This window comes from Littorina saxatilis, linkage group LG16, assembly GCF_037325665.1.
Source record: "Littorina saxatilis isolate snail1 linkage group LG16, US_GU_Lsax_2.0, whole genome shotgun sequence".
In the NCBI taxonomy this organism is placed as follows: domain Eukaryota; kingdom Metazoa; phylum Mollusca; class Gastropoda; order Littorinimorpha; family Littorinidae; genus Littorina; species Littorina saxatilis.
This window is the reverse complement of record NC_090260.1, coordinates 23,319,365-23,334,312: the sequence shown is the minus strand read 5'-3', so window position 1 is coordinate 23,334,312 and position 14,948 is coordinate 23,319,365. Positions and strand designations below refer to the sequence as shown.

General features: G+C 40.9%; 1 protein-coding gene across 1 annotated transcript in view; it reads right to left on the bottom strand.

The window, feature by feature from the left end:
* The window catches only part of LOC138949933 (uncharacterized), a 192,895-nt gene that overhangs the window by 24,368 nt on the left and 153,579 nt on the right, over nucleotides 1–14,948 (bottom strand). Inside the window, exons 9-10 of the mRNA XM_070321716.1 lie at nucleotides 10,003–10,236; nucleotides 5,643–5,726 (exon numbers count right to left, since the gene is read on the bottom strand). Of these exons, the coding sequence (XP_070177817.1) occupies nucleotides 5,643–5,726; nucleotides 10,003–10,236 (318 nt within the window). The remainder of the gene's footprint in view (nucleotides 1–5,642; nucleotides 5,727–10,002; nucleotides 10,237–14,948) is intronic.

Below are 14,948 nucleotides of genomic sequence, written 5' to 3'. Positions count from 1 at the left end.
AATGCACAGCACAGTAAAATCAATACAACCACAATACACAGCACAGCACTATCAATACAACCACAATGCACAGCACAGTAAAATCAATACAACCACAATACACAGCACAGTAAAATCAATACAACCACAATGCACATCAGCAGAGTACAATAAATACAACCACAATACACAGCAGAGTACAATAAATACATATCACAAAACGAGAGCTGTTCCATTATTATCTACACTACTCGTCATAGCAAAACTATACAGATGAGTTTAGAGGGCAGATCTTTCTGATGAGGCTGTTGATTGTAAAACCAAGTATATGACTGAAAAGGGCATTGATTCCCCTACCTTGTTCAGAACACAGGTTGAGTTTACATGACGTAGTGTCAATAAAGTGTAACCTACAACACAGACACCCCCAAAATCAAATTCGCAAAATCAAGGTTCCCGCGATAAAATCGACAAACAATCAGAACAACAAAATCGAAACATGTTTAACATGTCATTAGACGGAACAATCACATATGCACCCAAAACAGTCAGTTTTGTTCACATATCTTGTCTAACATGGACGCTAAGGCATACTAAGCGATGTAGGTGTCAATCCTCTCAGAGGGCCTAAAAGGCAGGTTTTGAAGCTCTTTTTTGCGGGTAATGAGACAAACAATGGTACATTTGAGTACCTCGTTAACGCATTGCCTTCAAACTGTGAGTGATTTGTGCTAACACGTACACATGTCGTAAACTACACAGGAAATCTCAAGTCAAGACCCCCTAATAAATGACCACAAAACGTGCTCTTTTGGGCCTTTCAAACTGTTAACCCCTACCTCATTTGAAAATAGATTGCATCAAGACTAATCAAGTTAGGTGCACAACTCTGTTTTTGAATGGAAATTGAATGGCATTTCCATCGATATGCAGAACTGTTTTATCAGCAAATTCTGAATTGTTTACAGATTTTAAAATACGGGACTATGGTTTTTGTCAGGTCGATTTTGGGGGTTTCTTTCATTCTTGATTTGGTGTTTAACGTCGTTTTCAACCACGAAGGTTATATCGCGACGGTACCGACAACAGAAAACGTTGATCCGAAAAGTGTGCAAGGTAGCCAAGTGAAGGGCCTTTAGTGGCATATACAGTTTGAATAAAATGACACGTGGATGAATGTTTTTGTTGGGGTACGAAAATGGGTGCAATAACTATTTTGCTCGGTTTATATGATATGTACCCTGTCCGATTGAACAGAATTTGTTTTAAATTAGCATGCATTTAGAAAAATGAAAGCCTCAATTTACCCTTACATTTAATACAGTTTCAACAATGGCTGTTCACAGCGCACTTGTTTAAATGCACACAGACATTCTTGGAAAATGCTTTTTCAAGAGCCATTGATCAGTTAAGCGTGTCGGCAGTGAGCTTTGCTAGGCGCAGGCCGACATTTGCGCTCAGCGCTCTGAATGAAACAACTTCTTAAAAACTACTTTCGCGTTGAAATCCTCATACCACCCATGCCTGATAAAATATGTGCATGGAAATTTGAGTATGTGTCGCATCTGTTATTTTTCTTGAAGATTTCAATAATTTATATTTTTTCGATGAGTCAGCAAAAACCTACCGTCAATTTAAGAACTCTTTCTGACATGACAAATAACAGCAGACCTAATGTCTTAAATTACTGGAAATTTCGTATGTACTTTACAACATGTGTCAGCACAAATCTCCGAAAGTTTGAAACCAATGCGTTTGGGAGTTACTCAAATGTACTAATTTTTGTCTCATTACCCGCTAAAACGGCTTAAGAAAATTGCCTTTTATGCCTGCTGAGAGGATTGACACCGCTCAGTATGCCATAGCGTCCATGTTAGACAAGATATGTGAATAAAACTGACTTATTTGAATGCGGATTTGGTTGTTCTGTCTAAGGACATGCTAAACATGTTTCGATTTAGTTGTTCTGATTTTGTTTCAATATTAACGCGGGAACCTTGATTTTGCGAATTTGATTTGGGGATGTGTGTGTGTTGTAGGTCCCACTGTATCGACACTACGTCATGTAAATTCAATCTGTTTTTTCAATAAGTTAGGGGAATAAACGGCCTCTCCAGTCATATAATTGGTTTTACGATAAACGGCCTCAAACGCATCTGTATAGGTTTTTTTTTTATGACGAGTAGTGTAGAAACCAGGCTCCCGGGGAAATGTCGTTTAATACAAAATCATACCCTAAAAAAAATTGACTGTCGCGAGGCCTGACTTTAAAAAAAAAGAAGTTTCAGAGTGATGTGGTTGTAACATAATCGACTCAGGAAGATACTTACACCGCACTGCATGACACTGCGTCATAGAGTTTAAAAGTCGTGATTTCTGAGCCATGACTTACACTAACTACAAACAAGTCGCGAAAGGCAAAATTACTACATTTAGTCAAGCTGTGGAACTCACAGAATGAAACTGAACGCACTGCATTTTTTCACAATGACCGTAGTCCGCCGCTCGTGCAAAACGCAGTGAAACTGACGAGCCTGTTTAGCGCGGTAGTGGTTTCGCTGTGCTGCATAGCACACTTTTCTGTACCTCTCTTCGTTTTAAGTTTCTGAACGTGTTTTTAATCCAAACATATCATATCTATATGTTTTTGGAATCAGGAACCGACAAGGAATAAGATGAACTTGTTTTTAAATCGATTTCGGAAATTTGATTTTAATCATAATTTTTATATTTTTAATTTTCAGAGCTTGTTTTTAATCTAAATATAACATATTTATATGTTTTTGGAATAAAAAAAAAATGATGAAGAATAAGATGAACGTAAATTTGGATCGTTTTATAAAAAAAATTGTAATTACAATTTTCAGATTTTTAATGACCAAAGTCATTAATTAATTTTTAAGCCACCAAGCTGGAATGCAATACCAAAATCCGGCCTTCATCGAAGATTGCTTTACACAAATGTCAATCAATTTGATTGAATAATAAGGGTGTGACAGTGCCGCCTCAACTTTTACAAAAAGCCTGATATGACGTCATCAAATACATTTATCCAAAAAATGAAATAAATGTCTGGGGATATCATACCCAGGAACTCTCATGTAAAATGTCATAAAGATCAGTCCAGTAGTTTTCTCTGAATCGCTCTACACACACACACACACACACACACACACACACACACACACACACACACACACACACACACACACACACACACACACACATATACACCACGACCCTCGTCTCGTTTCCCCCTCTATGTTAAAACATTTAGTCAAAACTTGACTAAATGTAAAAAGGATTAAAAGTGGCCGATTGGCATCAAAGTTACATGAAATGTTTTGTGATGATCGCGTTTTGTCGGCCCATGGTGGACAACTGATACAGCGATTTCAAGCGGGGTAGATCGAGCCTAAAAAATGATACCCACGCTGGATTACTCTTTTCATTCGTTACCCTCGAAAACATTAGCCCTGTTGAGCAGATCATGAGAGAAGATCCCCGAATCACAAGGAGGGAGTTACAACATGCCCTCGGCTTTGAAATCTCTGCAGTGGAAAATATCTTACACAGATATATAATGGCCCCAGAACGATGTTCCCTTGGGGTACCACATGGACTCAGTAACAGGGGAAAGAGGTGTAGGGCAGAGTGGTGCCTGAAAATACTTGAAACAAATCAAGAACTCAATACAGAATATCGTCAGAGGTGATGAAACCTGGGTTTATCAGTTCCACCCTGAAACACAACAACCGTCGTCTGTGTGAGTGTTTCCAGTTGACCCGTCCCACTGCTAGGTTCAAATGACAAGAAGCACTGACAAATAAATGGTGGCATATTTTTTCGCCAGAGCAGGGCATTTAGACACTCTGCCTCTTGAGGTCAGGCATACAGTCACGTCTGACTGTTAACATTCTACCCCACCTATGTTGACCAAGCTTCTTTTTTTTTAGCCGAGACCAGCTGTGCTGCAGCTGTTCACTCATAATTTTAGTAACTGTGTAGTAACTGTATATCAACACGCTAGAATGCAGGCGTTAGATGGACGTTACAGGAAGCGACTGAAGCTAACAGTCTATATCCGTACCTGGTCAGATAGAGCCATATGAGTTTATACCCGTACATGGGAGACAAGGAGTTAAGGTCACCACTAATTGCCTAAATATGTTGAGGCTTGGCACACACACTGTCCAAACACGGGTATTCGAGGCAGGGAGAGGGTTAGTCTAGAAAATGTGGCCTGATTGGATTGCTGGTAACTACTTCAGTTTCTGATATTCTTAATAATAACGGAACAGCCTACGTACTATGAATAAAACCACAATAACTTAGCTTTAAATCGATAAACAAAATGCGTTCTCCTTTTTTTACATTTAGTCAAGTTTTGACTAAATATTTTAACGTAGAGGGGGGAATCGAAACGAGGGTCGTGGTGTGTGTGCGTGCGTGTGTGTGGGTGTCTGTCTGTGTGTGTGTGTAGAGCGATTCAGACTAAACTACTGGACCGATCTTTATGAAATTTGACATGAGAGTTCCTGGGTATGATATCCCTAGACGTTTTTTTAATTTCTTTTAATAAATGTCTTTGATGACGTCATATCCGGCTTTTCGTGAAAGTTGAGGCGGCACTGTCACGCCCTCATTTTTCAACCAAATTGGTTGAAATTTTGGTCAAATAATGTTCGACAAAGCCCGGACTTCGGTATTGCATTTCAGCTTGGTGGCTTAAAAATTAATTTATGACACTGGTCATTAAAAATCTGAAAATTGTTAAAAAAAAATGTGTTTTTATAAAACGATCCAAATTTACGTTCATTTTATTCTCCATTGTTTGCTGATTCCAAAAACATATAAATATGGTATATTTGGATTAAAAACAAGCTCTGAAAATTAAATATATAAAAATCATTATCAAAATTAAATTTTCGAAATCAATTTAAAAACACTTTCATCTTATTCCTTGTCGGTTCCTGATTCCAAAAACATATAGATATGATATGTTTGGATTAAAAACACGCTCAGAAAGTTAAAACGAAGAGAGGTACAGAAAAGCGTGTTATCCTTCTCAGCGCAACTACTACCCCGCTCTTCTTGTCAATTTCACTGCCTTTGCCGTGAGCGGTGGACTGACGATGCTACGAGTATACCGTCTTATTGCGTTGCATTGCGTTCAGTTTCATTCTGTGAGTTCGACTGAGCTTGACTAAATGTTGTATTTTCGCCTTACGCGACTTGTTTTGTTTATCCGAACGCGTTGGGTGATGTCAGATGAGGTGTAAAGCTTCAACATTCTAATGACCAATAGTGAAACCTAAACGCTCAGTCTGTTGGACAATGGCATGCTGGCCGGCTGGAAATCCCGACACAGCTCTTTTGACTGCTCAGGTGAGTAAAACACCAAACCGTATTGCTTGCTTTTAAACAAAACTTCTGAAACAAGTGACAAAATGATTGGGTAAGTGAGACAATCATTGTTGACTTAGATGTGCATACTGTGTGTGTGTGTGCGTGTGTGTGCGTGTGTGTGTGTGTGTGTGTGTGTGTATGTGTGTTTGTGTGTGTGTGTGTGTGTGTGTGTGTGTGTGTGTCTGTGTGTGCCTGTGTGTGTCTGTGTGTGTCTGTGTGTGTATGTGTGTGTGAGACGATACAGCTTTACTCACTGCATATGTTTTTGGTACAGACGTGATCCAGATGACACCGTTTGATCTCGTTCTGTCCTGCACAGCTGTCGCCAGCCTGATATACTGGTAGACAACATGCCATGTTCAAATCATTCCGAAGAACTTTTTTAAAATTATCTTGTCATCCGTGAACTAAAATGTTTTGATTCATCGCTTTGCTTACTTTTCATTTGATAATTGTTACTAAGTCACTCTAAAACCAAACGTTGTTGTTGATTATGTAATGTCACACGCATTCCTTCTTTGCCACTACGAAAGCAAACGTGTGCAAGATTGTATGTTACACGCTTTGATGCCGAAATCAATTATTTTGATCATGCATTTATTTCTGAAAATGTTTACCTTCACATACATTCAGTCACTACCTTAAACACTTATGATTTCAGTATTCATTTCAAGTTATCACGAACGTAGAAAAATGGGTATCAAAGTGTTGTTACTATTTTGTTGTGCATTCTGAATAGTGTGCCAACAGGCCTTGGTCAGTCAACTACGTTTTATCTGTGTACTTCGTGTTTGACGGAAAACGAATAACACCAACCCCGTTCTCCTGTATATAACTGAACTAGAGGAATACCCGGCTTCGCCGGTTTTTATCCACCAGTTTGTGCCCGGGGTCCACCTGAATATGCCCACCAAATTTGATGCAGAATATTTACGATATCACAAACAGAACTCTACAATCCACAGGTGTTGCTTTGCGAGCTATAAATATCTCACAACTTCTAAGGCGCACAACTCTGCAGAGTCTGCTGTGAAGGGCGGCGGTAGTTTCCCTGTCACACCCGCCCCCCGTTTGAATGAACCGAACCATGGATCCTCCAAGCTTAGGTCCCTCCCAGATTCGTGGAATGGGAACAGCACGAAAATGATTCAGTGACCATGATGCCATTCATGATCATATCATGTCGAGTCCCATTCATGTTGACGACGCCGAATGTAATCGAGTGCCGAATCACCATAATCACCTTTGGAGGCGAAGTCCACTCACACAGGAATGAGACATTTAGAGCTTATCTCTAAACCCGTTTTAGTCTGTTATGGCTTCTCAGAGGAAGGTCAGAACATACAGACTCAGAAAAGCAGCCATACCACATCACAAACAGAACTCTACAGTCCACAGGTGTTTTCTACAGACACACACACACACACACACACACACACACACACACACACACACACACACACACACACACACACACCCACACACACACACACACACACACATATATATATATATACTAGAGGAATACCCGGCTTCGCCGGGGTGAATCGCGAGACAGAGACAGACAGCGTGGCGGTTCATCACAATCACCTCTGCAGGCGAAGTCCTGTCAAACGGGATTGAGAATTTTAGAGCTTATTTCTTAGCCCTATATTATCTGTTGTGGCTTCTCAAATGCCAGAACATACAGACAGACAAAAGCCGCTAGACCCCATCACAAACAGAACTCTACAATCCACAGGTTTTTGCCCACACACACACACAGAGAAGCCGTATATATAAATATGTATATCTATATCTATAAATATATAGAGATAGGTGAGAGTGTATTTTTCGCGTGGCTATAAATTGATTTTCACTTTGACAGTAAGAACAACTTACGGGTGCAAGGGAAGCGTTCTGGACAGCGCAGTGACATTCTAACAATAGAACCTCAGAAACGGGAATTTGAGGTGAACGGCGCGAGACAGAGACAGACAGCGTGGCGGTTCACCACAATCACCTTTGAAGGCGAAGTCCTGTCAAACGGGATTGAGAATTTTAGAGCTTATTTCTTAGCCCTATATTATCTGCTGTGGCTTCTCACATGCCAGAACATACAGACAGACAAAAGCCGCTAGACCACATCACAAACAGAACTCTACAAAACACAGGTTTTTGCCCACACACACACACAAACACACACACACAGAGAAGCCGTATATATATATGCATATCTGTATCTATAAATATATAGAGATAGGTGAGAGTGTATTTTTCGCGTGGCTATAAATTGATTCGACCTTTTCACTTTGACAGTAAGAACAACTTACGGGTGCAAGGGAAGCGTTGTGGACAGCGCAGTGGACAGCGCAGTGACATTCTAAAAATAGTAATAGTAACTTACAACTGAACGGGAAAGCCACACGAAGGAAGGGAGATAAACGCCAAACACTGGAGAAGATAAGGAAGAGTTACTTATAATGGTGAAATGAACACAAAAACAAAAATCTGTTCAGCGCTGCGCGCTGAGAGCACGTGTTGAAATATCTCATCGATGATATTGTGTCCGGGGTGTAGCTGAATACGGTGTCCAAATTTGAAAAAGATCCACCGAGAACTTTGGCGTTGTGATGTGGTGTAGCGGCTATGGTGTGTCGGTATGGGGGCCCGGGTAGCTGAGGTGGAACCAAAATAGCTGAGGTGGAACCAAAATCGGTTCAGCGCTGCGCGCTGAGAGCACGTGTTGAAATATCTCATCGATGAGGTTGTGTCCGGGGTCTCTCTGAATAAGCCCACCAAATTTGAAGCAGATCCATCGAGAACTTTGGGCGTGCATGGCGAATACACAAATACACAAACACACAGATACACAAACACACAGACAGACACAAGTCGTATATATATATAGATATATATATATATATATATATATATTTTTATATATATATGTATAAATATATAGAGATAGATGACAGTGTATTTTTCGCGTGGCTATAAATTGATTCGACCTTTGCACTTTTACAGTGAGGACAACTTACGGGTCCAAGGAAAGCGTTCTGGACACTGCGGTGACCTTCTAAAAATAGTAACAGAACGCCGGGAATATCCGAAGATGCCCCTAATACCGTACTGCACCATACGAAGGAAGGGAGGTAAACGCTGAAAACATGGAGAAGATAAGGAAGAGTTATGCCGTAGTTGATCCCCCCAAAAAACCAAAATCGGTTTGCGCTGCGCGCTGAGAGCACGTATTGAAATATCTCATCGACCAGATTTTGTTTTGGGTGTATCTGAATATGGACACCAAATTTGAAGCAGATCCATCGAGAACTTTGGCCGTGCATGGCGATCACACAGACAGACAGACAGACACAAGTCGTATATAGAAGCCACATTTTCTTCTTCATTCAATTTCTGTTTTCAAAAGCTTCGTTAACTTTCCACTTGCACGACAAGCTCCTTTACCAAGCTGAATACGAAAGGTCAAAACAAAACCATAGGTACTACTTTTAGTATCGTCGTCTGACGTCTGCAACGAAAACCGAAAATGGCGAAACGCTTTGCTACGTACACAGAGGACGACATTTCAAAGAAAAGATCGAACCTTGCACATGTGACTAGGAAAAGTTGCATAGACAGTTCCGTGCGGATCTCACCACGTATTAAGTAACGTACATCCGATACTAAGGACCTTCAGATAGGTGACGCTTTGCCTTTGGCGATTGAGGCTTCATCTTCAGCTCTAACACGCACGCAGTCAGGCAGGTCTAATCTGCACCAGCGGTGTTGGAAGGTTTTGATTTAGAAACACTCGAATGTTACGTCGACGAGATAAACGAACCAAAAGTCAAAAATGTGCCCCAAATTCGGAAAACATTCTTTCAAAACAGCACCATAAAAACCATCAACATCACTGTGAGAAAATAAACAATACTAACACAACCAGTTCCCCTGTGGAACATTTCGGGTGGACTTCCCACGACCTGACCTACAAAAATTCTCCGTGTTCCTTCGCGCTTTGCATTCAATCTGTGTTAGTGTGCGTGTGTGTTTGAGTGTTTAGCTTTCGTTGGTATGTGGTTTTTGGTTCAAAATAAGTTTATCTTTTTTCATTGAAAGATTCAGAAAAGTTGGTTGATACTTTGTTGAATGCATTCAACCAGAAAAGACACAAAACGCAATTGGATCTATTTTCTGCGCGCATGCGTGTGTAGGATATGTGTAAAAGGGCAATGGTGTTTTTCAGTCTTGTTTTGTGCCTGTTATTTCGTCCTCAAAAACCCATTTCTGTCTTTCTATGCCTATGCTATGAGACATATTCGCTATTACGAGTTAGTCGTGTGACAGAGAATTTTCTTGCACACTCGACTGCTGCTGTCTCACTTCGGCTACGCCGTCGTGAGACATATATATAGTCTCCTGTGCAAGAAAACTCTCTGTCACACGACTAACTCGTAATAGCGGATACTAAGGTATTACTCTATGTATATACATTGAAGCAAAAACACACCGAATTTTAACACAAACAGTTCTGTTTCATAATTGTTGTGGTCAAATGACTTGAAGAGAAAAACGGTGTACATTAAGGTAACTCCTCCCCTTAAGTATGTGTAGGGTGTAACAAAGCCTCACCTATGACGTTGTGTCCCATGACGCGCACCTCGCAGACATATATATAGTGATTCGGGGTGGCAAGCAGGATGACGTACCGACCCTGGTTCAGCTGGCTTGGGTCGCAGGTCAACAGAATCACACTGCCGGCCTTCACAGTGTTGTCGCGGTGTGATGCGCACTTGTTCGTTAGACTCGAATTCGATGTCATCGCATAGTCCTCCACGAACACATCGAAACTGTCCATAAGTTCAGCTGAGGGGAAAACGATTTTTTTTTTTAAAGCTAAAACAGCTGTAACCCATATAGGGAATCCCTCGCAACTTTTTGTTTGTTTAGCGGGGTACTTACTTAACCAAGAAAGTCTCTGGGGATTCCCAATGTGAGTTAAAAATAGAACATTTAGTAATCTCTACTTATTTAGCGCTAATGCTAATACGGTTCCAGGAACCTTACAATATTAACAAAATACCAACACAAATGCATGTTTTTGTTTGTAAGGCAAATTCAAATTTTCAAAATAAACTTGCGCACATCAGAATTAAAAAGAACACAAGAAAGCCTGATTACTGACAGAATAATTATAACCAAAACGAAACATTCACAAAAACTTGGACTTGAAACTGGGACAAGAAAAGCAAATGCTTTAAAAGACTCTCCTTCGTCATGTCAAATTGCAGTGGAACCCCAACTCCCCTCCCCCTTATTGAAAACTCCCCTCCCCCTTATTGAAAACTCCCCTCCCCCTTATTAAAAACTTCCCTCCCCCTTATTGAAAACTCCCCTCCCCCTTATTAAAAACTCCCTCCCTCTTATTGAAAACTACCTCCCCCTTATTGAAAACTCCCCTCCCCCTTATTGAAAACTCCCCTCTCCCTTATTGAAAACTCCCCTCCCCCTTATTGAAAACTCCCTCCCCCATATTGAAAACTCCCCTCTCCCTTATTGAAAACTCCCCTCCCCCTTATTGAAAACTCCCCTCCCCCATATTGAAAACTCCCCTCCCCCTTATTGAAAACTTCCCTCCCCTTATTGAAAACTCCCCTCCCCCTTATTGTAAACTCCCTCCCTCTTATTGAAAACTCCCTCCCCCTTATTGAAAACTCCCCTCCCCCTTAATGAAAACTCCCCTCCCCCTTATTGAAAACTCCCCTCCCCCTTATTGAAAACTCCCCTCCCCCTTATTGAAAACTCCCTCCCCTTAATGAAAACTCCCCTCCCCCTTATTGAAAACTCCCCTCCCCCTTATTGAAAACTCCCCTCCCCCTTATTGAAAACTCCCCTCTCCCTTATTGAAAACTCACTCCCTCTTATTGAAAACTCCCTCCCCCTTATTGAAAACTTCCCTTCCCCTTTTTGAAAACTCCCCTCCCCCTTATTGAAAACTCCCCTCCCCCTTATTTAAAACTCCCCTCCCTCTTATTTAAAACTCCCTCCCCTTATTGAAAACGTCCCTTCCCTTTATTGAAAACTCCCCTCCCCCTTATTGAAAACTCCCCTCCCCCTTATTGAAAACTCCCCTCCCCTTATTGAAAACTTCCTCCCGCTTCCCCCTTATTGAAAACTCCCTTCCCCTAATTAAAAACTCATCTCCCCCTTATTGAAAACTCCCTCCCCCTTATTGAAAACTCCCCTCCCCCTTATTGAAAACTCCCTCCCCCTTTCCCCTTATTGAAAACTCCCCTCCCCCTTATTGAAAACTCCCCTCCCCCTTACTGAAAACTCCCTCCCCTTATTGAATACTCCCCTCCGCCTTATTGAAAACTCCCTCCCCCTTATTAAAAACTCCCCCCTTTATTGAAAACTCCCCTCCCCCTTATTTAAAACTCCCCTTTCCCTTATTGAAAACTCCCTCCCTCTTATTGAAAACTCCCTCCCCCTTATTGAAAACTCTTCTAGCCCTTATTGAAAACTCCCTCCCCCTTATTGAAAACTCCCTCCCCCTCATTGAAAACTTCCTCCCTTTTCTGACCCCCTGTCCTCACCCCAATACAAGTATCCTTCTTTTTTTAAGAACTAACCACACCCTAATAGGAGATCCCCTCCCTTTAAAGATCCCACCCCACCATAAAAGAAGACTCCCTCCCTTTTAAGAACACCCCCCCCCCCCGCCCTTTTCCCCAACAGAGGACCCCCTCCCTTTTTGAAAATCGTTTTTTCAGATATGTGTGTTCCTAACCTGTGTAAAATGACGACAAGTGTAAGACTCCCTCCTTTTTCAGACCTGATTTTCTCCGATTTGTTCTGGTCTTAAAAGGAGAGTTCTACTGTATATGAATTAAAAACATTATGTTCTACCCTCATAAAATAATGCACAAGAGAACGTTTATTTCCTTTTTGAGTTTCAATCCTAAGAATATCCCAAAACCAAACTTGCCCCACCCCCATCCCTCTTTTCACCACCACCACTAACCTCATACTCAACACCGTCCCAATTTTGTGAGAAAAAAACCCACTTCTTTTTTAAATAACAGCAACACAAAAACCATAATTATTTTGTCTTTTACACGGTTGCATCCAAGTTGACAGGATTGACACTGGACTAGTCAAGACAAAAATGGGTACTCACGACATTTGAATGACCTAATTTCCGACACAATGACATCACATAATGATGTAAGCACCACTAGTAGCTTGGACCAACCAATTTTTTACTTTTTGAAAACAAAAATATGTGACCCTCCACCACGAAATGAGTCGCATGTCACCTCGCGCGGTTCTGCGCTAGGCTTAATATAAGTCCGGGGAGTGTCTGGTAACAGTGTGAGGGTCACCTTAGTCACAGGCGTATAACTCAAACAGTTTTCGCTCTTTTCTAAAACGGTTTTCACTACAGGATAGAGCACAAAAAGCTCTTTAGGAAAATGTAAAAATATAAAAATCATGCAAAGGTGACATGCGACTCATTCCGTGGTGGAGGGTCACATATGTGGAACTATTCTCTGGGATTTCAGAAGCCAGAATATATTTTATTTTTTCAAATTGCAACGAAAATGGATTTGTTGTGATGATTTAATTGGGTAGGGTGCACACACCACTCGGACACGTTTTGTAAAAAAAAGAAGACCCCCCCCCCCCCTCCCCCCCCAATCAAATGCAGAATCTTTAAAACAGAATCATTAAAGTTATGAACAAAATGTATCATACGTGTGTACGGAAAAAAGTTATTTTCCCCCAAAACTATTGAAATTAAGATAATAATGATATGTATGTTGTATGAATGCCAGTATTTCACAGTAACATCAGAAACGGCCCATTTGTGACCCTCCACCACGGAATGAGTCGCATGTCACTTTTGGATGATTTTCATATTTTTACATTTTCCTAAAGAGTTGATTATGCTCTATCCAGTGGTGAAAACCGTTTTAGAAAAAAGCAACAACTGTTTGAGTTATAATCCTGTGACTAAGGTGACCCTCACACTGTTACCAGACACTCCGGGGACTTATATTAAGCCTAGCACAGAACCGCGCGAGGTGACATGCGACTCATTTCGTGGTGGAGGGTCACATTTTATCAAAGGCAATTTTAGTGCCATAAACCCGTTCTCTGTAGTAAATGTTTATGGTACAAATTTAAATATGTTCTATGATTTTTTACAAGACAGAACATTTGTTCGCCATTGAAAAAGCCTCGAACACTACCCTAAATATCACAAATGCAGAAACACACATAGTGAAATCAGGCAAGATCTACTTCCACTCTTTGCCTGACCGGAATCTACCAAGGAGTCACTCGCAAAGCATTACGTCATTACACCGATGACGTCAAACTGTTGGTCATGGTATAGACTTGTTTATCAGTTTTGAAAGTGCAGCGGCGGTCCAAAACGCTGGCTCAGAAGAAGACAAAGTTTTGTGGCATTCTTCATTTACCTATGCTTGTAAAAATTGATCATCTGGAATCGAAGAATGCCGACAAGGTCATTTACATGACAGCTCGATTATTCCGTACATCTCCGTCAGTACTCGGAAATTGGGAGTGTTAGGCCCTACCTGTTACATCAATCGCAAAACAATATTTCCCCACCTCGAATTTTTATTTGTATCATCGTTTTGCACTCTTGGAACTTGACATATGCACTAGACTGTGAAAACTGTAATGGTGCACGATCTAGAAAGCAGAAAATAATCTTCTCAAACAATTCAATTCATCGTTTTCACCACAAATTTAGCACCGTGGAAGACGATAACGTGTGCACATTTGATCGTTTTCACCACAAATTTAGCACCGTCGAAGGCGAAAACGTGTGAACATTTGATCGTTTTCACCACAAATTTAGCACCGTGGAAGGCGAAAACGTGTGCACCTTACCTTCCCACTTTCATTCGTATTGAAGTTTCCTCACCCAGCCTCACAGAACATTTGTATCCGCATTTTCCCAATCCCATTAATTGACCATGCCCATACCCCATGTTTTGGCATTTTTTGGGGACGAAGATTAGAGTTATCTTTTCTTATCTTGATCCTTGCTACCACTAGTCTAGCCAAGACTAAATACCCCAGACACAAATTAAACAATGACATCATATTTTGATGAAGTAGAGATTCACTTCCTTGATATCCCAGAGGGACAGTGGGCATTTCTAGTAGTGATATACATTTTGCAGTAAACATTGTCATACTGTAACATTGAAGTTTGATGGAAAAAAGACGAAATTTGTGTCATGTCTTGAGATCACAAAAACCTACGATTATGTCAAATTTGGAGGCTCTAACTTTAAAAGTAGAGAAATTCTCATTGTTAAGTTTTAGTGAACGGGACATAATCAGCTATGGCCCTTTTATTTGACGAGGGTCAACCAAAACAGGGGTCATGTTGGGAGATCATCAAACCCTAAAAGTGTGCAAAGTGTGAAATTTTAGATTCAACAACAATCGAGATAACCCCAACGTTACGGTTTTTGTCTACGTACGGCCGGCCTATATAACACTTCTCATTCCTAAAGCCTATCCATATTTGGATG